The sequence below is a fragment of the Nomascus leucogenys genome, chromosome 11 (genome assembly GCF_006542625.1).
Source record: "Nomascus leucogenys isolate Asia chromosome 11, Asia_NLE_v1, whole genome shotgun sequence".
Taxonomy (NCBI): Eukaryota; Metazoa; Chordata; class Mammalia; order Primates; family Hylobatidae; genus Nomascus; species Nomascus leucogenys.
The window spans coordinates 78,875,807-78,898,258 of NC_044391.1; the positions used below are offsets into that span (position 1 = coordinate 78,875,807).

The following is a 22,452-nucleotide window of genomic DNA, read 5'->3' on the forward strand; positions in this document are numbered from 1 at the left end:
TTTGGCAAGTGCCACCGAGAAGTTTAAGCCACGTGTTACAGCATTTGAAGAGCAGGAATTCCACTTCTAGTTGAGACAAGGTGACATGAGAGCTAGGACCCTCATGAAGAAGAGAGAATTTTCCAGATAGAGTGCGGAAAAGGATCAGATAGAATTTTCCAGATAGAGTGGTAGCAAGGTAGATGTGTGAGGGAAAACACACAAAAGAACCTGAAGAAGCCGGAAGAATCAACAAACTCAGAAACAAGTAAAGCAGGTGCTCTTGAACAGTCATGGGCTGACGGGTGAAGGGAGAAGTCAATTCAAGGCTTTCTAGGTGTAAGATCCAGGAAAGAGACTGGGTAACAGTCACAGAGAGGTCATATTGGACTTTATGGGAAAGTTTTTCTGAAGCCCCTTTAGAAAGGACTAAGAAAGGGCCTAGAGCCTGTGAGGGTCCAGCTAGCCCAGCATGAAGCCTCATGGGCCCCAGATGGTATCAATGATGTGTCAGGCAGGGTCTTGGCAGGAAACAGATGGCATCTCAAATTGAACAATTGAGAAGAGTTAATAGAGTTAATAGATTATTTACTCAGATGTGGGCAAGGCGTAGCAAAAGCGCCATAGTACTCTGGGGCCAGTAACCATGCAGGCCTAACACCCCTCCTCCTGAAGAGGAAAGGGCAGAGAATAGTTAGGACTTAGTGGGAGACCTGTATGGAGAACACCGTTTGATAACAGCTGTGGCCTGGAATAGAGGACACTGTCGACCCTCGGTGTCCAAGCAGGGAGGCAGCCAGCAAATCAATAACTCAACCTCACTCTCCTCCCTCCCTCTGCTTACTGGTGTCCCCAGTGGTGGAAGGTACCTGAAAGCCAGAGCTAAAAGAGCCTATTGAAACAATCACTACATGGCAGCCTGTGGGACATGGAGCTGGGCAGGAGAGATGGAGAACAGAAACGATCAGGCACAGATTACATATCAAATTCAACAAAGTTCAGATATACGAGGGAACTTCAAAGGTTCATAAAAAATGGAATTAGAAGATAAAAATAAAAAGTGGAAACTGTATTTCTCAACATAAACTCCATCAAGTTCAAGACACTTTCGTAAGTGGTAATATCAGCCATTTAGTCCATTATTAAAGACCTAAGGTCCTGGGAATTTAACCATGTTGATGCAGTCTTTTTAACACTATTAATTGAAGCAAAATAAGTGCCCTTTGCAGATTTTTTAAGAATAGGAAACAAAAAGTCAGAAGGAGCCAAATCAGGACTGTAAGGTGGATGCCTAATAATTTTCCATGGAAACTCTCTCAAAATAGCCCTTGTTTGGTGAGAAGAACGAGCAGGAGCATTGTTGTAGTGGACAAGGACTCTCTAGTAAAGCTTTCCTGGGTGTTTGTCTCTTTTCTTTTTCCTTCCTTCCTTCCTTCCTTCCTTCCTTCCTTCCTTCCTTCCTTCCTTCCTTCCTTCCTTCTTTCCTTTTCTCTCTCCCTTTTTTCTTTCTTTCTTTCTTTCTTTCTTTCTTTCTCTCGTTCTTTCTTTCTTTCTCTCGTTCTTTCTTTCCTTCTTTCTTTCTTTCCTTTCTCTCTCTCTCTCCCCCTCCCTCCCTCCCTCTCTCTCTCTTTTCTCTTTCTTTCTTTCTTTCTTTCTTTCTTTCTTTCTTTCTTTCTTTCTTTCTTTCTTTCTTTCTTTTTTCTCTCTCTTTTTCTCCCTTTCTTTTTTTTTTTTCCAGGGTCTCACTCTGTCTCCCAAGCTGGAGTGCAGTGACACAATCATGGCTCACTGCAGCCTCCACCTGCTGGGCTCAAGCGATTCTCCCACCTCGGCCTCCCTAGTAGCTGGGACCACAGGCACGTGTCACCACATCTGGCTGGTTTTTAAAATTTTTATTTTTGTAGAAATGGGGTTTGGCCATGTCACCCATGGTCCTCAAACTCCTGGGCTCAAGCAATCTGCCCACCTCAGGTTCCCAAAGTTCTAGGATTACAGGCATGAGCCCCTGTGCCCAGCCCCTGGGTGTTTTTCTGCTAAAACTTTTGCTAGCTTTCTCAAAACACTCTCATAATAAGCAGATGTTGTCATTCTTTGGCCCTTTAGAAAGACAACAAGAAAAATGCCTCAAGCATCCTGAAACACTTGCCATGACCTTTCTTCTTGACAGATCTACTTTTGTTTTGACTAGACCAAAGTATTTATGCCTACAACTTGTCAATTTGCAGGTAGTCTGTACTACAGACATGGTGGTGATTGCCTTATTATGGAGGAAGGGTAGAAAGGAGTTAGAGGGGGAAAACCATGGGTCCAAAGAATAGAGAAAAATCCTTTTATCTCCTGGTGGTGGAATTGACCAGAAATAAATGAGATTCCTCCAGTGGTTTCTTCTCAGTTAATAAGAATTTAGCATTCATGTCATTCTCGTCATGGAAGACCGAGTTCCACTTTTTATTAATACCCTTTGCCATTCATCGATTCTCCCATTCTTCTATTCAAAATGCCTTTATGGTTACCATGCACTAGGCACATACCAGGTAAAGGGGATATAAACACAAATATGACAGTCTCAATCACTGAGATGCAAAGAAATGCAGTAAGCAAGTGAGTACAGAGTGGGATAAGTACCAGGCTAGATCCGTGCACAGGGTCTAACACACTGAGAGGCACTTATTCTAAACTGGGGCATACAAAGCAGAAAAGCTTCCTAGAGTTGATGCTGTCTGGGCTGAATTCTCAGGGAAAAGTTGCAGCTATGAAGGCAAAGGGAGGAAGGTCATTGAGCCAAAAAAAGAAATAAAAAAGAATAAAAGTTCATAGCAAAGGACCAAAGCTGAGGAAGGGAGGCATAAAATGCATTCTGGGAACTGTAACTCATTCTGGGAGGGAGCAGGATGGGAGAGAAGTGGCAAGAGGTGAGGTGTGAGAATCAGAGAGACCAATCCTAAAGAGCCTTGGGCACCAAGCAGAGTGGAATGTAATGCTTTGTAGTGTAACATAATGAAAAAAAGCTTGTGTAGTCATAGACCTCTTTTATTTCAAGAGCACAAGACTTCAACAATTCACCCTCTATCTTGTTTTAAGATTTGTTGCAATTCTGAATGTCTTTAACAAATTATAATTTATTTAACCAGTGTGCTGAATGCCATGTTTACTCTTTATTACAATAGATCACATGAGACGGTACCAAAGGCTTTCTCTAGTATAGGCCTATGGTTTATGCGGTAAGAGCACTGTCTTTGGAGGCTGACCTCAGTTGAAGTCCAGAATCTGCCACTTACTGGCTGTCTGGTCCTGGACAAGCTATTTAACATCACTGAGCTTCCCTTTCCTACTCCCTAGAGTTGTACTTAACACAACACAAATGGCTGTGGGGGTTTTGCTAGTCAAGCCATACATCCCTGCGAGGATTACATGCACCATAAATGAAGGCACATAAAAGTGCCACAACAGTTGACAGTGGCCTTGCTTAGCTGAGACCTGGTCACAATAACGGATCAATAAACAGGAGCTACTGTCATCATGATTGACATCATGGGTCAATGTAAATCATAATCATCGTTTTACTGTGATGATCAGGTGGTTTTAGAAATACCAGGTCTTAATGGCCTATATCAAAGTGTGAGGAATAGTAAGAGAATTCAGAGTAAGAGAGGGACTCCTGCAGTCTTTGAACTTGGACCTTTAATAAAAATGGAGGTATGAAAGGCAATTCAAAGTGTCTCAAATGGAAGGTGAACTCTCTCTCTCTCTCTCTGCATGTGTGTGTGTTTTAAAGACAGGGTCTCCTTTGTTGCTCAGGCTGGAATACAGTGGCTTGATCATAGTTTACTGGAACCTTGAACTCCCGGGCTCAAGCGATTCTCCTGCCTCAGCCTCCCAAGTGACTAGGACTACAGGTGCACGCCATCATACCTGGATAATTTTTAATTTTTTTTTTGTAGAGATGGGGTCTTACCATGCTGCCCAGGCTGGTCTTGAACTTTTGACCTCAAGTGATCCCCCCATTTCTACCTCCCAAAGTGTTGGGATTCTAAGCATGAGCCACTGCACCTGGCCCTCTTCTGTTTTTGAGTAACTCATCCATGTATTCATTGAAACTGCCATTTACAAGCCAACCCAATAATAGATTGAGCTGCATTGGGAGAATTTCCTATGTTATCTGCGGTTGCTTCCTTCTCTTCCTAGACTTTCTGCTTGTTTCTGCTTGTTCTTGTGACAGTCTGGAAGGAATGACAATAGACAATAACCTCCACATAACTACTGTTCATATGGCACACTGACTTTCATCCAATCTCAGAAATTGCTCATACTGTGTGCTTTTTGGCTTATACCAGTTTTGTCTTGAAAGCATTGCATTGTGCATGAATAACTCATATTTGAGACTGCCATGAGTTTAATTTGTGATGTTTGAATTTCTAGATACTCTTTTCTGATTGTTAAAGATAAATGTCTTCAAAAGAAAATATATTCTGGAAGAAAAAATATAAACCCCAGGCCGGGCACGGTGGCTCACCCCTGTAATCGCAGCACTTTGGGAGGCTGAGGCGGGCGGATTTCCTGAGCTCAGGAGTTCAAGACCAGCCTGGGCAACACGGTGAAATTCTGTTTCTGCTAAAATACAAAAAATTAGCTGGGCGTGGTGGTATGTGCCTGTAGTCCCAGCTACTTGGGAGGCTGAGGCAGGAAAATTGCTTGAACCCGGTAGGCGGAGGTTGCAGTGAGCCAAGACTGTGCCATTGCACACCAGCCTGGCGGCACAGGGAGACTCCATTTCAAATATATATATATATATTTGAATATATTTATATATATTATATATAATGATTGACATAAATAGATATATATCAATATATAGATATATAGATATTGATTAGATATTGATATATAAATTAACTCCAAATTCTTAGTTTTTAAGTAAGAACTGAGAAAAAGTATAGTATGTCATTTTTTCCCCCTTGAAAACACTGCTTCTGGGAATTATAACTCCTATACAGTCTATGGGGAATTTCTCTGTATGTATTTAAAGTTTCAAATTTACTTCAGTCTCCTTCCATGGTTTTACTGATTTTTTTTTCTTTGGTGTGTGTGCCAGTTCTGATAAAGCAAACTATAATTCCAGAGGATATGCATAAAGAGGGCTAGAAGCATTAAATGAAGGGGTCGTAGGAGCCACATTTAGTAGACTAAGTGTCTGTGGTTTTTGAAATTGCTAAGGATCATAACAAATGGCATGTTTCTTATGAATCTCCAGGCAGCGTTTGAGAGTGCAATATTTCTCTGCTGGCAGTGAATAACCAGGAGTCATGATCCTCACTGACTTTGTAACATCCTACACAATACTGTGGGGACCAAAATTGGACAGACAAACTACGTTTGACAGCAGCCCTTTGAAGGCACTGCCACCTGTGACTGAATGGCTTCGTTTCTCAGTAATTTCATACCCATCAAAACATATGCTTCTCTGACCAATTACTGATGTACTGATGCAAAAAAACTTCAGAAATATGGTGTTGTAAGCGTTTAGGGCTATGTTTCCTGAACTGTGTTGTGAGAACCAGAGAATCAGAATTATCTGCTGGCTTGTTAGAATGCACATTTCCAGGAACCACCCTAAACCCACTGAATCAAAATTTTGGGATAGGGTGAGAAGCCTTGCATTTTAAACAAGGTCCACAGGTAATTCTTATGTTGCTCAAAAACTTCTAGGAAATAATTAGTATCTTCATGGTAGATGACAGTAATAGGTTATATGATATACGAAAGAGTAAAACTGCAAAACCAATTGTAGGGAGAAAACTACGATCTTTTGATAAAATTAAAGACAAAGATGGCAGTATAAGCTTAGATTCATGTTCTTGGTTTCAATCAATAGGGTTACAGAAAAAATGTTCAGAATTAGTGTTTGTGGACTTTTGCTTATTTATTGTGTTAATAGTGAAACAAAAATTCTAAGGGCACTTTCCAAGATGGTAACCTGTTTAATAGTTCTGAGCAGTACGTGTCTTTATGAGAAACTCATCAAAGAAGATTTGCCCAGGACTGCTGTGCAATGACTGATAGAGACCAATAGGAAAAGATCAGGAGAGTGGCAATGAAGAAGATAATTTTTTTTTTTTTTTGAGACAGGATCTCACTCTGTCACCCAGGTTGGAATGCAGTGGCATGATCTCAGCTCACTGCAACATCTGGCTCCCAGGTTCAAATGATTCTCTCATCTCAGCCTTGCAAGTAGCTGGAAATACAGGCCTGCACCACCACAGGCTAATTTTTGTATTTTTTGTAGAGATGGGGTTACGCCATATTGCCCAACTGATCTCCAACTCCTGGGATCAAGCGATCCACCCACCTGGGCCTCCCAAAATGCTGGGATTACAGGTATGAGCCCCTGTGCCTGGCTGACAATTGTCTAATTGTAGGATTAACTTTTAATAAGAAAGTGTTTCACACATATCCCATGTTGGTCCTACTGAGTCTCATTAATAAGATCGCGTGGATAGATGTTATTGATAGGATCTGGCCATAGGACTTTAGTTTTAAATGTTGAGCACTTTCCCATACTGCCTGGAGATTGTAGAGTTTGCCTGGGGTTGGAAAAAATAGATCTGACAAGCTTGTGCCCCGTCTGTGATAAGGAGGACCAACTTGTTTGGGTTGTACCATTCGAGCACATTGTAACCATTGTCCCACCTGCCTGTAAATTCTTGTATTCTGGAACGTTTTAAGGTGTTAACTACACTGCTTTCGTGGAATTTTAAATAGGAGTTCCATCTGTTGTGGTTCGGCTCTCGGACTCAAACCTTTTGACAATGAATAGATGTTTATAATGTCTGCACTGGAAGCCTTAGCAGTTACATAAACACCATCACATGCTGTATGTTATGTATGAAACACACACATATATACACATATATGTGTACATATCCATGTGTATGTATATTTTTAATACATATATATGAATATATCACACATTCTATTAACATGCCCTGTTTATTATAGTGCTTTTGAAAAGAACTTATTTAAGAAGAGACTGCTTATATAAAGAATATATTTGGCACAAAAGAGATGCTGTGAATGTCATCATATGAATATCTACCTTTTTCCTGTAAAATGAGTCACTGTTAATTCATTTATGTTTTTTGTCATCACTTGACTGAGAAAAAAATTATTACTGAAAATTTTCTGAGAAGACACCAACTTTGGCCATTCATTTATTGGTACATATTTATTAAGCATCTATTGTGTGCTAGGGGCTGAGGATAGATGGATGAGGAGAGTCCACTTCATAGAACTTACTGTTTATTGGAGGAAGTAGACATTAATCTAAAAGTCACACATAGAAGAACAAGACAGCAGCTGTAACCAATGTTATGGAGAAGTTTGAGGTGCTTTGAGGACCTCAGTATGCATTGGGGGGTTACAAAAGGCTTCCAATACTGAAGCTATGAATTTGATTTGTAATAAGAAGGCTAAGATCTACTTTAACTAAGTGAAGAGGGGAGAAAGGGAATTCTTGGTAGAAGAAAAACACATATAAAAGCATTGTGGCAGGAAGAAGTACAGCGAGTCTGGGAAACTTTAAGAGGGTTCTTCTAGGCAAAGCAAAGAGAGCAGAGGGAATGTGGGACAGGATGAAGCTGGAGAAGCTGGGAGAGACCATTCCATGTGAGACCGTGAAGGTTATGTAATGAAGTTTGGTCTTTAAACTAAGAGCTATGGGAAGCTACATAAGATTTCATGCAAGGGGTGGCACAACAGATTTGTGCTTTGAAGAGTTCACTCTGGCTGCATTGTGGGAGGGAGATTGGAAGGGTTCAGAGTAGTTCAATGAGGAGGCTATGGCCATTATTGTAGGTAAAAGGTGATGGCAACTTGCACTAGTGCTGTGGAGAGAAATGGACAGATTTGAGAGCAACTGAGAGCAATTGAGAGCAATCTATCATATTGTGGTGATAGATTGGATGGGGGTGGTGGAGAAGGCAGTGAGTGGGTCTCTGGTTGGTACAATAGATTGAGTGATGTTGCATTCACTGAGCTAAGGAATGCTGGAAGAAGAGTAAGTGGGGGAAGCAAAGAGACAATCATGAGTTTTAATTTAAATGAACTGACACTGGGCACAGTGGTGCATGCTTGTAATCTCAGCTACTCTAGGAGTCTGAGGTGGGATGATTACTTGAGCCCAGGAGTTTGAGAGCAGTCTGGGCAACAAAGCAAGATCCTATCTTAAAAAACAAAACAAAATAAAATAACTGATTTTGGGGTGACTTAGAAGCAGTCAAGTAGGTGGTAGGCGATGTAAATCTAGAGTGCAGAGGAGAGGCCAGGCCAGGACTGCATATATACATCTGGAAGTTGTTGCATAGAGGTGATTACTGTAGTAAGAGGGTTACTCCAACAATGACTAGCTGGGTAAAGAAAGGTGGGATAAGAAGGAGTGTCCAGAGAGTAGGAAGGAAGCTAGAGGAGTGTTGTGTCACAGAAGCTGAAGGAGAAGAATGCTTTAAGAAGGAGGAATTGGTTTACAGAATGGAATATTGCTGAGAGACAAGTAGCATTAAGACTGAACCATGTGCAGTGCATGGGTGACTTGCAGGTTGTTAATGACTACAGACTGAGATGATACAGTTAGAAACAAGGTTAGAGAGGATTGAGTCACGAGGAGAAGGAGGCAAGAAAGTGGGCAGAGACAGACAACTCTCTTGGCTTTAAAGGGGAAGTGAGAGATAAGGCAGTAGACAGAGGGAAAGGGGAGGATAAGCCACTTAATTATGTTTAGAAGCCAATGGGAGGAGTCAGCTGGAAGGGGAACATTGAATAGAGAAGAGAAAAAGGTTAATCTAATCTATACTGGGAAGTTTCTGAGAAGGTGGGAAGGATGAAATCCAAGGCAAAATATGACCATCCTTTGATGACTTTATTCTCTGTGGCTGCTAAAAAGTACTAGTATGTCAGCTGGGGGTGGTGGCTCACGCCTGTAATCCCAGCACTTTGGGAGGCCGAGGCGGGCGGATCACGAGGTCAAGAGATTGAGACCATCCTGGCCAACATGGTGAAACCCTGTCTCTACTAAAAATACAAAAATTAGCTGGGTGTGGTGGCGCATGTCTGTAGTCCCAGCTACTCAGGAGGCTGAGGCAGGAGAATCACTTGAACTCGGGAGGCAGAGGTAGCAGTGAGCAGAGACTGTGCCACTGCACTCCAGCCTGGCGACACAGCAAGACTCTGTTTCAAAAAAAAAAAAAAAAAAAAGAGGGCCAGTATAGTACTGGTATTTCTTTTAAATAGGTGTGTTTGTGGCTGATAAACAAATTTCATTCTTAGTGTACTTATATAGGTCAATAAAAAAAGGATTACTCTGCAATATGATGGCTAGAGCTCTTTTAAAATATACTAAGTATTTTATTTTAAAAACTACACAAAATTCTTGAAATCAGTGTCATCTTATGCTTGTATGATGATGAAACTAATGTACTCACATTAGTCTGCCTTTCCAAAGCTTCTCCTCATCTATATATTGGCTTGACTCAGCTTGTTCTCTATGTGGAAAAGGATACATTACTATGTGTAGTGATTTGTTAGCAGATAATCACAGAATGACTGATGCTTTGTTGCAAGTATATGGCCTATCTGACACTTTTCCTCTGTATCAAGACAAGATTGTTGACCCAATATGGAAAGGCAGAGGAGTAGGAAAGTGATGCTGGATGAAAAATAGAAGTTAATCCCTGAGGGGTGTTAGTTTACTGATCTTAGCTTGTTTCTCTTCAAGATTCACAAGTTATTAGCATGATTACTATGAACTCTTTGCCTATGTGTATACTGTAACATTTTAGCATAATACTAAAATTCAATTTCCACAACATGTTGAAACCTTGTATACCCCAATGTTTTCTTCTCATGAAAGCTAATTTTCCAAGAGATGCTATTTCCAGGTTTCAGTTCAGTTAGTTGTTTTTAATTTTGAGAAAGAGCTAGATTTTTAAAAGTTAGATTTTCAAGTTGCATTTCAAAACAAATTCGATTTTTTCCCATGGGTATTCTATCACTTAAGTGATTAATGAATTGCTCAATCACTCATCTATTTGCCAAATGCTTATTAAACACCATAATGTGCCAGGCACTGGTTAAGATGTACAAAGATGAGGCATAATCCATGGTTCTTCTTGTAGTTTACTGTCCAGAGGGAAAGACTGATGGCCACATGCCAAGTGCAATACAGAAGTATGGGCAGAGGAATGGAAAGGATAGAGGGAGAGAAATTAATTCTGCTTAGGGGGTGGTATGTAGGTGTGTGTGCATATGTGTGTGTGTGTGTGTGAGAGAGAGAGAGAGACAGAGAAAGACAGAGAGAGAAAGAGGGAGAGAGAAATGAGAGTGTGTAGAGTGGTTTAAGAGGGAGAGAAGAATGTTCATACCACAGAGGCATAAAATAGGAAGATGGAAGATGGGGAAACGGAGAAAAGGAAGATTTCAGGATAATAAATTATCTCAGTTTGTAAGTGTGTTTTTATTTTGTCATTAAGTATTGCAAAGTATCTGAACAAAAAGCTGAGGTTCAATTTTACATAATCAATATATACTCAGTAGTCCCAGTATATAAATGTGAAAATGTGAAGTTATTGTATAAAAAGCATTCCGTTGTTTTTGGTGCTCTACCAACACTTAGCACGTAGGACAGTGCTCTAACACACGTGGTAGAAGAAAAGACATCATACTACAATGCTAGCCACCACATACGTCAAAATTGAGTTGTTTTTTTTTTTTTTTCTTTTGAGATGGAGTCTCACTCGCCACCAGGCTGGAGTGCAGTGGCACGATCTTGGCTCATTGCAACCTCCGACTCCCCGGTTCAAGCGATTCTCCTGCCTCAGCCTCCTGAGTAGCTGGGATTACAGGCACGCACCACCACGCCCAGCTAATTTTTGTATTTTTAGTAGAGACGGGGTTTCACCATGTTGGCCAGGATGGTCTCGATTTTCTGACCTTGTGATCCGCCCGCCTCGGCCTCCCAAAGTGCTAGAATTACAGGCATGAGCCACCGCTCCCGGCCAAAATTGAGTTTTCTTTTATCACTTTTAAAGTTCTATGAAAGTTGACATTGAAATTTAATGGGAAAGCTTCATATTTATAGACTCACAAGGCTATTGGTGGCCTTACGGGCTAGGTCCTCTCAGAGGTCATTTAGTTCATTTTCACATTGGCATCTAGAGTGGAAAAATAATCTAGCTAGCATGAAGGGTGCCCCCAAAGGAGACCCACAACTGCTGTTACCAATTCTTTTGACTGTCTGAAAAAACTCTCCTGACAGAAGAGGCATTTTGAAACCATCTCCATTTGCCCATGTATTCATAATATAATACGATATAATAAATAGCACATTCTTTTTTTAAATTTATATTTATTTATTTAGTTAATTAGTTTAGATTTAGAGACAGGGTCTATGGTATGTTGGCCAGGCTGGAGTGCAGTGGCTATTCACAGGCATGATCATGGTGCACTACAGCTTCAAACTCCTGGCCTTAAGCAATCCTCCCGCCACTCTTTCCTGAGTAGCTGGGACTACAGGCACTTGCCACTGCACTCAGCTTGACAGTATGTTCTTATAACATAACTATTTGAAATCAAGTTCTAAAGATGAATCATGATAGAAAGTTGTTTGAAAAAATTGTTCCATTTTCTTTTAGAACCCAAGAAGACTTTCTACTGACAATCACATTCAAATTCTAAATGTCTAGTGACTAACAGACTAATCACATGGGGCTGCTTAGATTTATCGAGGAGGACAGGAGTGCCAAAACTCTAAGTTGTTTTTTGTAGGGTGTAAGAACAAAGGCATCCCATGTGTCTCAAGAAATGAGCGAAAGTCATGACCCAGTTCTTCCTCCTACTTTAACAAAATGTGACTGAAGAGAAAGCCAGATGTGTTCCAGGACAGACCAGCTGACTAACTTTTACTGTCAACATGCACTGTGCAATTCCAAGACACAAGGGCAACTGATAAAGAAGATTAGCTTGGTTTTCCAGAAATAAGTTCTGTTCTGTTCAATCTCCTTGCTCAATCTCCATTCTCTCATTCATGTGGAATAACGAGATCTGCAATAAACACCACCAGGCAAGTCTCTGAGGATTACTGAGTTATTTCATAAATTTTCTAATCTTCTACTCTGAACTTTTATAAAATGATTATCAGAAACTGAATCAGCAGTTGGAAGAATAGGAAATAGATTCTACTGTAATCATTTCCTGCAAGTAATAATTTCTCACACATTATCATATCAAAGTCTCTGTTCTTCTTTAAGTAGAGTAAGTCATCGAGGAAGTAGATCACTTCTAAAAAATTAAACTTGTCTCTGGGTCTTTATAATATATTACAACACTACTGAATGATTGCTCTTTAAATTTCCAATATTTCATGTCCTTAACTTGAATTTTCCCTATAGGTTGAAAAGTCAGGTTCTGGAATTGGCCTGTTTGGATTAAAATACTGATTCCATCACTGAGAAGCTGTGTGACCTTGGGAAAATTACTTAATCTGTCTGTGTTTCAGTTTTCTGGTCTGTAAAATGAAGTCAATAATGGTGAGAAAATGAGAAAAATGCATGCAAGCTTAGCATATCATTAGAATGATAAATGCTAGCAATTATAATCATGTCAGGGCCTCTACATTATTTTAGCATTTACTTTCCTCTATCTATACATTATTGGATAAAAATATTTTATTGATAACCGGATATTAAACTCCTGTGAATTTCTGTGTGTTGATGGTGAAGTTGGTGGGAGGATGGTGATGAGACTTTTACTTGAAGACAGAAATGTATGTGAGTTGACCATGTCAGTAAGCTGAGATACTGTCAATTTCTGAAGGATTCCTCTGGCTGAGTCTACACAGTTAAGAAGTATTATATATTTCTTGATATCTTTCCTAATGTCTAACTGAAATTCTCTAATTGTCTCATGTTTTGTTCCTCATTTATGGAGATGCTGGACAGCATTAAAAAATATTGAAACATGAATACTTGAAAACAATTATTGTATCATTGGTCAATTCTTTTAAAAAATATAAAAAACCCAGTTTATTTGGCCTCTTGTTCTAGACTTCAATTCTACTTCTTTGGACCCCTTCTCCCTGAGGCTGATAGGGCAGCTGGCCCCTGTGTGGGTGTTGATGAAACCCAGACCAGTACATAGTACTCAGCTGGGCATAGTACATTCTAGGTGCTAAGACAGGCAGGTAAGTGGATCAAGGCTTTACAAGTGGTGACTTCTCTCAGGGAGGAAACAGCCCCAATCTTCATTTACCAGCTTCAGAATACATTGGGTATGGTACAGTGATGAATTTGATATCGTTAGCACATAATCACAATCTTTTTTTTTTTTTTCTTTTTTTTTTTTAATTATACTTTAGGGTTTTAGGGTACATGTGCACAATGTGCAGGTTTGTTACATATGTATCCATGTGCCATGTTGATTTCCTGCACCCATTAACTCGTCATTTAGCATTAGGTGTATCTCCTAATGCTGTCCCTCCCCCCTCCCCCCACCCCACAACAGTCCCCGGAGTGTGATGTTCCCCTTCCTGTGTCCATGAGTTCTCATTGTTCAATTCCCACCTATGAGAGAGAACATGCGGTGTTTGGTTTTTTGTCCTTGCGATAGTTTACTGAGAATGATGGTTTCCAGTTTCATCCATGTCCCTACAAAGGACACGAACTCATCATTTTTTATGGCTGCATAGTATTCCATGGTGTATATGTGCCACATTTTCTTAATCTAGTCTATCGTTGTTGGACATTTGGGTTGGTTCCAACTCTTTGCTATTGTGAATAGTGCCGCAATAAACATACGTGTGCATGTGTCTTTATAGCAGCATGATTTATAGTCCTTTGGGTATATACCCAGTAATGGGATGGCTGGGTCAAATGGTATTTCTAGTTCGAGATCCCTGAGGAATCGCCACACTGACTTCCACAATGGTTGAACTAGTTTACAGTCCCACCAACAGTGTAAAAGTGTTCCTATTTCTCCACATCCTCTCCAGCACCTGTTGTTTCCTGATTTTTTAATGATGGCCATTCTAACTGGTGTGAGATGGTATCTCACTGTGGTTTTGATTTGCATTTCTCTGATGGCCAGTGATGATGAGCATTTCTTCATGTGTTTTCTGGCTGCATAAATGTCTTCTTTTGAGAAGTGTCTGTTCATGTCCTCTGCCCACTTTTTGATGGGGTTGTTTGTTTTTTTCTTGTATATTTGTTTGAGTTCATTGTAGATTCTGGATATTAGCCCTTTGTCAGATGAGTAGGTTGCAAAAATTTTCTCCCATTCTGTAGGTTGCCTGTTCATTCTGATGATAGTTTCTTTTGCTGTGCAGAAGCTCTTTAGTTTAATGAGATCCCATTTGTCGATTTTGGCTTTTGTTGCCATTGCTTTTGGTGTTTTAGACATGAAGTCCTTGCCCACGCCTATGTCCTGAATGGTATTGCCTAGGTTTTCTTGTAGGATTTTAATGGTTTTAGGTCTAACATATAAGTCTTTAATCCATCTTGAATTAATTTTTGTATAAGGTGTAAGGAAGGGATCCAGTTGCAGCTTTCTACATATGGCTAGCCAGTTTTCCCAGCACCATTTATTAAATAGGGAATCCTTTCCCCATTTCTTGTTTTTGTCAGGTTTGTCAAAGATCAGATAGTTGTAGCTATGCGGCATCATTTCTGAGGGCTCTGTTCTGTTCCATTGATCTATGTCTCTGTTGTGGTACCAGTACCATGCTGTTTTGGTTACTGTAGCCTTGTAGTATAGTTTAAAGTCAGGTAGCGTGATGCCTCCAGCTTTGTTCTTTTGGCTTAGGATTGACTTGGCGATGCGGGCTCTTTTTTGGTTCCATATGAACTTTAAAGTAGTTTTTTCCAATTCTGTGAAGAAAGTCGTTGGTAGCTTGATGGGGATGGCATTGAATCTATAAATTACCTTGGGCAGTATGGCCATTTTCACGATATTGATTCTTCCAACCCATGAGCATGGAATGTTCTTCCATTTGTTTGTATCCTCTTTTATTTCATTGAGCAGTGGTTTGTAGTTCTCCTTGAAGAGGTCCTTCACATCCCTTGTAAGTTGGATTCCTAGGTATTTTATTCTCTTTGAAGCAATTGTGAATGGGAGTTCACTCATGATTTGGCTCTCTGTTTGTCTGTTATTGGTGTTCAAGAATGCTTGTGATTTTTGTACATTGATTTTGTATCCTGAGACTTCGCTGAAGTTGCTAATCAGCTTAAGGAGATTTTGGGCTGAGACAATGGGGTTTTCTAGATATACAATCATGTCATCTGCAAACAGGGACAATTTGACTTCCTCTTTTCCTAATTGAATACCTTTTATTTCCTTCTCCTGCCTGATTGCTCTGGCCAGAACTTCCAGCACTATGTTGAATAGGAGCGGTGAGAGAGGGCATCCCTGTCTTGTGCCAGTTTTCAGAGGGAATGCTTCCAGTTTTTGCCCATTCAGTATGATATTGGCTGTGGGTTTGTCATAGATAGCTCTTATTATTTTGAGATACGTCCCATCAATACCTAATTTATTGAGAGTTTTTAGCATGAAGGGTTGTTGAATTTTGTCAAAGGCCTTTTCTGCATCTATTGAGATAATCATGTGGTTTTTGTCTTTGGTTCTGTTTATATGCTGGATTACATTTATTGATTTGCGTATGTTGAACCAGCCTTGCATCCCAGGGATGAAGCCCACTTGATCATGGTGGATAAGCTTTTTGATGTGCTGCTGGATTCGGTTTGCCAGTATTTTATTGAGGATTTTTGCATCAATGTTCATCAAGGATATTGGTCTGAAATTCTCTTTTTTGGTTATGTCTCTGCCAGGTTTTGGTATCAGGACGATGCTGGCTTCATAAAATGTGTTAGGGAGGATTCCCTCTTTTTCTATCGATTGGAATAGTTTCAGAAGGAATGGTACCAGTTCCTCCTTGTACCTCTGGTAGAATTCGCTGTGAATCCATCAGGTCCTGGACTCTTTTTGGTTGGTAAGCTATTGATTATTGCCACAATTTCAGAACCTGTTATTGGTCTATTCAGAGATTCAACTTCTTCCTGGTTTAGTCTTGGGAGGGTGTATTTGTCGAGGAATTTATCCATTTCTTCTAGATTTTCTAGTTTATTTGCATAGAGGTGTTTGTAGTATTCTCTGATGGTAGATTGTATTTCTGTGGGATCGGTGGTGATATCCCCTTTTTCGTTTTTTATTGCATCTATTTGATTCTTCTCTCTTTTCTTCTTTATTAGTCTTGCTAGCGGTCCATCAATTTTGTTGATCCTTTCAAAAAACCAGCTCCTGGATTCATTAATTTTTTGAAGGGTTTTTTGTGTCTCTATTTCCTTCAGTTCTGCTCTGATTTTAGTTATTTCTAGCCTTCTGCTAGCTTTTGAATGTGTTTGCTCTTGCTTTTCTAGTTCTTTTAATTGTGATGTTAGGGAGTCAATTTTGGATCTTTCCTGCTTTCTCTTGTGGGCATTTAGTGCTATAAATTTCCCTCTACACACTGCTTTGAATGTGTCCCAGAGATTCTGGTATGTTGTGTCTTTGTTCTCGTTGGTTTCAAAGAACATCTTTATTTCTGCCTTCATTTCATTATGTACCCAATAGTCATTCAGGAGCAGGTTGTTCAGTTTCCATGTAGTAGAGCGGTTTTGAGTGAGTTTCTTAATCCTGAGTTCTAGTTTGATTGCACTGTGGTCTGAGAGACAGTTTGTTATAATTTCTGTTCTTTTACATTTGCTGAGGAGAGCTTTACTTCCAACTATGTGGTCAATTTTGGAATAGGTGTGGTGTGGTGCTGAAAAAAATGTATATTCTGTTGACTTGGGGTGGAGAGTTCTGTAGATGTCTATTAGGTCCACTTTATGTAGAGCTGAGTTCAATTCCTGGATATCCTTGTTAACTTTCTGTCTCGTTGATCTGTCTAATGCTGACAGTGGGGTGTTAAAATCTCCCATTATTATTGTGTGGGAGTTTAAGTCCCTTTGTAGGTCACTCAGGACTTGCTTTATGAATCTGGGTGCTCCTGTGTTGGGTGCATATATATTTAGGATAGTTAGCTCTTCTTGTTGAATTGATCCCTTTACCATTATGTAATGGCCTTCTTTGTCTCTTTTGATCTTTGTTGGTTTAAAGTCTATTTTATCAGAGACTAGGATTGCAACCCCTGCCTTTTTTTGTTTTCCAGTTGCTTGATAGATCTTCCTCCATCCCTTTATTTTGAGTCTATGTGTGTCTCTGCACGTGAGATGGGTTTCCTGAATACAGCACACTGATGGGTCCTGACTCCTTATCCAGTTTGCCAGTCTGTGTCTTTTGATTGGAGCATTTAGCCCATTTACATTTAAAGTTAATATTGTTATGTGTGAATCTGATCCTGTCATTATGATGTTAGTTGGTTAATTTGCTTGTTAGTTGCTATAGTTTCTTCCTAGTCTCGATGGTCTTTACAATTTGGCATGTTTTTGCAGTGGCTGGTACCGGTTGTTCCTTTCCATGTTTAGTGCTTCCTTCAGGAGCTCTTTTAGGGCAGGCCTGGTGGTGACAAAATCACTCAGCGTTTGCTTGTCTGTAAAGTGTTTTATTTCTCCTTCACTTATGAAGCTTAGTTTGGCGTGATAGGAGATTCTGGGTTGAAAATTCTTTTCTTTAAGAATGTTGAATATCGGCCCCCACTCTCTTCTGGCTTGTAGAGTTTCTGCTGAGAGATCAGCTGTTAGTCTGATGGGCTTCCCTTTGTGGGTAACCCAACTTTTCTCTCTGGCTGCCCTTAACATTTTTTCTTTCATTTCAACTTTGGTGAATCTGACAATAATATGTCTTGGAGTTGCCCTTCTCGAGGAGTATCTTTGTGGCGTTCTCTGTATTTCCTGAATCTGAATGCTGGCCTGCCTTGCTAGATTGGGGAAGTTCTCCTGGATAATATCTTGCAGAGTGTTTTCCAACTTGGTTCCATTCTCCCCATCATTTTCAGGTACACCAATCAGACGTAGGTTTGGTCTTTTCACATAGTCCCAAATTTCTTGGAGGCTTTGTTCATTTCTTTTTATCCTTTTTGTTCTAAACTTCCCTTCTCTCTTCATTTCATTCATTTCATCTTCCATCAGCGATACCCTTTCTTCCAGTTGATCGCATCTGCTACTGAGGCTTCTGCAATCTTCGCGTAGTTCTCGAAACTTGGCTTTCAGCTCCATCAGCTCCTTGAAGCCCTTCTCTCCATTGGTTATTCTAGTTATCCATTCTTCTAATTTTTTTTCAAAGTTTTTAACTTCTTTCCTGTTGTTTTGAATTTCCTCTCGTAGCTCAGAGTAGTTTGATCGTCTGAAGCCTTCTACTCTCAGCTCATCAAAGTCATCCTCCATCCAGCTTTGTTCCGTTGCTGGTGAGGAACTGCGTTCCTTTGGAGGAGGAGAGGTGCTCTGTTTTTTAGAGTTTCCAGTTTTTTTGGTCTGTTTTTTCCCCATCTTTGTGGTTTTATCTACTTTTTGTCTTTGATGATGGTGATGTACAGATGGGTTTTTGGTGTGGATGTCCTTTCTGTTTGTTAGTTTTCCTTCTACCAGACAGGACCCTCAGCTGCAGGTCTGTTGGAATTTACTAGAGGTGCACTCCAGACCCTGTTTGGCTGGGTGTCAGCAGCGGTGGCTGCAGAACAGCGGATTTTCGTGAGACCACAAATTCAGCTGTCTGATAGTTCCTCTGCAAGTTTTGTCTCAGAGAAGTACCGGGTTGAGTGAGGTGTCAGTCTGTCCCTACTGGGGGGGTGCCTCCCAGTTAGGCTGCTCAGGGGTGAGGGACCCACTTTAGGAGGCAGTCTGACCGTTCTCAGATCTCCAGCTGCATGCTGGGAGAACCACTACTCTCTTCAAAGCTGTCAGTCAGACAGGGACATTTAAGTCTGTGGAAGTTCTTGCAGAGTTTTTCTTTGTCTGTGCCCTGCCCCCAGAGGTGGAGCCTACAGAGGCAGGCAGGCCTCCTTGAGCTGTGGTGGGCTCCACCCAGTTCGAGCTTCCTGGCTGCTTTGTTTACCTAAGCAAGCCTGGGCAATGGCGGGCGCCCCTCCCCCAGCCTCGCTGCCGCCTTGCAGCTTGATCTCAGACTGCTGTGCTAGCAATTAGCGAGACTCCGTGGGCATAGGACCCTCCGAGCCAGGTGCGGGACACAATCTCCTAGTGTGCCGTTTTCCAGGCCCGTTGGAAAAGCGCAGTATTAGGATGGGACTGACCCGATATTCCAGGTGCCGTCTGCTTCCCCTTTCTTTGACTAGGAAAGGGAACTCCCTGACCCCTTGCGCTTCCCGAGTGAGTCAATGCCTCGCCCTGCTTCGGCTCGCGCACAGTGCGCTTCACCGACTGTCCTGCACCCACTGTTAGGCACTCCCTAGTGAGATGAAACCGGTACCTCAAGCAGAAATGCAGAAATCACCCGTCTTCTGTGTCGCAGGGGCTGGGAGCTGGAGACCGGAGCTGTTCCTATTCGGTCATCTTGGCTCCACCCCCCATAATCACAATCTTGAAACATCACATTTTAACATTCAAGGAATATTTGACATTGCCATTTTTAAATATTATTCATTCATTCATTCACTCACTCACTCACTCAACAAATAGAGCATGCTAAAAACATAAAAGAAGTATGCTAGATTTTTTCAAATACACCTTTTGGCCCTAACTGGATTATGAATTTCTTTTAGAGCAGAGACATTGTACCTTATTCATATTTCTATCCCAAGGGTCAGCCTGTAGAAGACACTCAACTAATGCAACAAACATGCATTGCATAAATGAAAAATTGGATACAAGTAATATGCTAGCTGTGCATGACCAATAAAGTATTTGTTGCTATGTCTCATCTTTAAACTTTGAATTTAAGCAGAACTTGAATGCAAATACTGTCTCCATGAGAAATATATTTGGCAACAGTAATATGTTAGACCTTTCACTTAGATTAAATATATAATTTAAGTGCTTATATAAAAAAGAAGATGAAATCAACAACCTATATAAACTATCCAGGGAGTCAAGGGTTTTGGTGAAAAAAAAAAAACAGTTTAAAATAGGACTTTTCTTAAACTCAAATCCTCTTCATGTAGCAAAAGGAAATGAGCAAAGAAATCCAAACCCACTGAAGTTTTCAGGGCCAAACATTTTGATTCAATATGTTCTGCTATAAAATATTTGGCCTTGTTTGAATTTTTATTGCTATATGTTCTCAGTCTATATTTAACTGTGAGAAACACAAGAAAGAGTAAATGTGCAGAACGTTCAATTCAAGAGCATGGCAGTGAATTTGAGAAAACATATATTAAAGGAACACTTCGTGTTTTTAACTTTCAGCCCCTTTTCTGAGGCCTCCCTTGGCCAGATATGATTAAATATTTATCGAACTAAGGACTCAGCTTACTTGGAGTGAAAACTCTTCAGGGCCTCTCAGAGCTACCTAAGTACCTTATTTTACTAGTTCTCAAATAAAGCTTCTTTTATGCTCTGTCTTTTTCACATATAAAATAAGATCTAATTAGAAAGTTTTATAATGGAGGCAGTCAATTCCCCAATTCCTTATTTGTTTGAATTAACTTTTAAAAAATTGGGGTGTTCACTCTGGCATTGGCTCAATCCAGACTCTGTAATCAGCCAACAATCTGTGCTTCACAAAGGCTGGCGTCCTAACTGCCAGCTTCTGCCATCCGCATCTTTTCCGAGGGGTAATACATTTTAATTGGTACTTCTCTGAGAGCCCTACACATCTCCATCTGGCCAAATAAACATACTTTTACAATTCAGCCTCAACATCTTGGCAGTTAACAAGAGGACAGACTTGCCACAATGGGTAATCTTTAAGATGCATAAAATCCTAAAATTAAAGGACCAAGTACAGGTGGTATAATCAATGGCTGTCTAGAGGATGGCTCATCTACAAAGTGGCTTTGTGTTCAACAGTCTTTTTAACACTGCTCTTGTGATCCTAAATGCAGTTCCTGAGCCGAGTCAGCATTGAGAGCTCTCTCCTTTCAAAGGGCACATTAGTGATGAAATAGTTCACTTCCAATGACAGCGTAACTTTTTGGACATAGGCTTATTAGCAATCTGTTTCCACTGGTTGGATTGAGCCAAGTGTAACCAGGAGGCAGAATGGTGAAATGGTTAAGAGCATGGGTTCTAGAGTCAGGCTGCATTCAAATTCTGCTGCTGTTAATTTATCTTTGTGACCTTGGGCAGTTACCATACCTCTCTGTGCCTCAGTTTCCTCATCAGTAAAGCAGAGATAATGCCAGTATTTTCCTCATAAGAGTACTGCAAGGACTGATTAAATGAGATAAGGTATCTGATATGTTTAGCACAGGGCATGACTTGTATTTGCTAACAATTATTTTTAGGCAAGGTCAGTAGACCAAATACCTTGAGCAGCAGAAAGGAAGTGGAAGGCGAATAACCAGCTATGAGGTTATTTCTCAGATAATTTCTTACTATTTTAATGCTTCACTTTTTACACAGTTTAATCATCAAGCAACAGTGTTAGGGATTACATGAGATAATATGGTCTGTGTGCTGATTCACTCATTTAGTGTGGTCTCATTTCCTTAAGGAACACATCTTGACAGAACACTTTTTTTCTTTCTAACCCTCAGGGTCATCTGGATGAAATGAATACTTTTAGGGCAAAATGGCTGATACTGCTTCCTTGATAACCACATATAGGTAAGGGATTGTTTCTCTGCCTCCCAAAGTTTTCCCTTTTTCCTACGACCACTTTGGTGAGACGCCTTTCTCAGCACAAAGCAGGGACATGACTCTGTGCATTATTACAACTGGGGATGTTTATGCAAGAGGAAGGCCACCTAGAACAATGGAGCTGACAGATCCCTGTAATTCGGGGCACGAATGGTTCTTAGCAGCAGGTAGGGGTCTCTCACCCGTTGCTTTCTCAGGATTGTTGCACATGAAGCATTGCCATGCTCCTGCTGTTTCACTGAAGCCAAACACGTCAAAGAACCTCACTTCTTCCAGATGGAGCTGTACCTGGTCCAGATCCTGTGTCAGGAACACAAAGCACAAAGAACATAAGCTGCTCTGCCTGCTACCTAACATTTCGAGACTGGGAGAAGGGGATGTGGATCAGGATGGTCAATGCTCAATCTCAGTACTAAAGACTAAGACGCAGCATTGAAAAAAATTTCTCTTGGCCAGCCTTAAAAAAAGCATTCAGCTAAACTTTTCCATGAGAGTATTCATAAATGCAGCGGGAGCGAGCACAGGCCCCAGGGCTGAGTGTCAGGGTTGAGGTGTCAGAGCCTGAAATGGCCCAGAATTTTCTTGCATCTAGCAGTGGCTCCAGATTTTCTAAAAAGAAGGGATATCCAAGTGGCAATGTGGTTGGAAGACATGCTGCTGGGGGATTTACATTTTATATAAAATTGAGAACCAATTATCCATA

The 22,452-nt window shown here is 40.6% G+C and overlaps 1 protein-coding gene across 3 annotated transcripts in view; it reads right to left on the reverse strand.

Moving 5' to 3' along the window:
- Nucleotides 1-22,452, reverse strand: part of VEPH1 (ventricular zone expressed PH domain containing 1) — a 262,961-nt gene that overhangs the window by 11,567 nt on the left and 228,942 nt on the right. For all 3 annotated transcript variants that reach the window (XM_003256345.4, XM_003256344.4, XM_030822750.1), the window contains one exon: nt 21,932-22,049. In XM_003256345.4, coding sequence (XP_003256393.1) covers nt 21,932-22,049 — 118 coding nt within the window. The remainder of the gene's footprint in view (nt 1-21,931; nt 22,050-22,452) is intronic.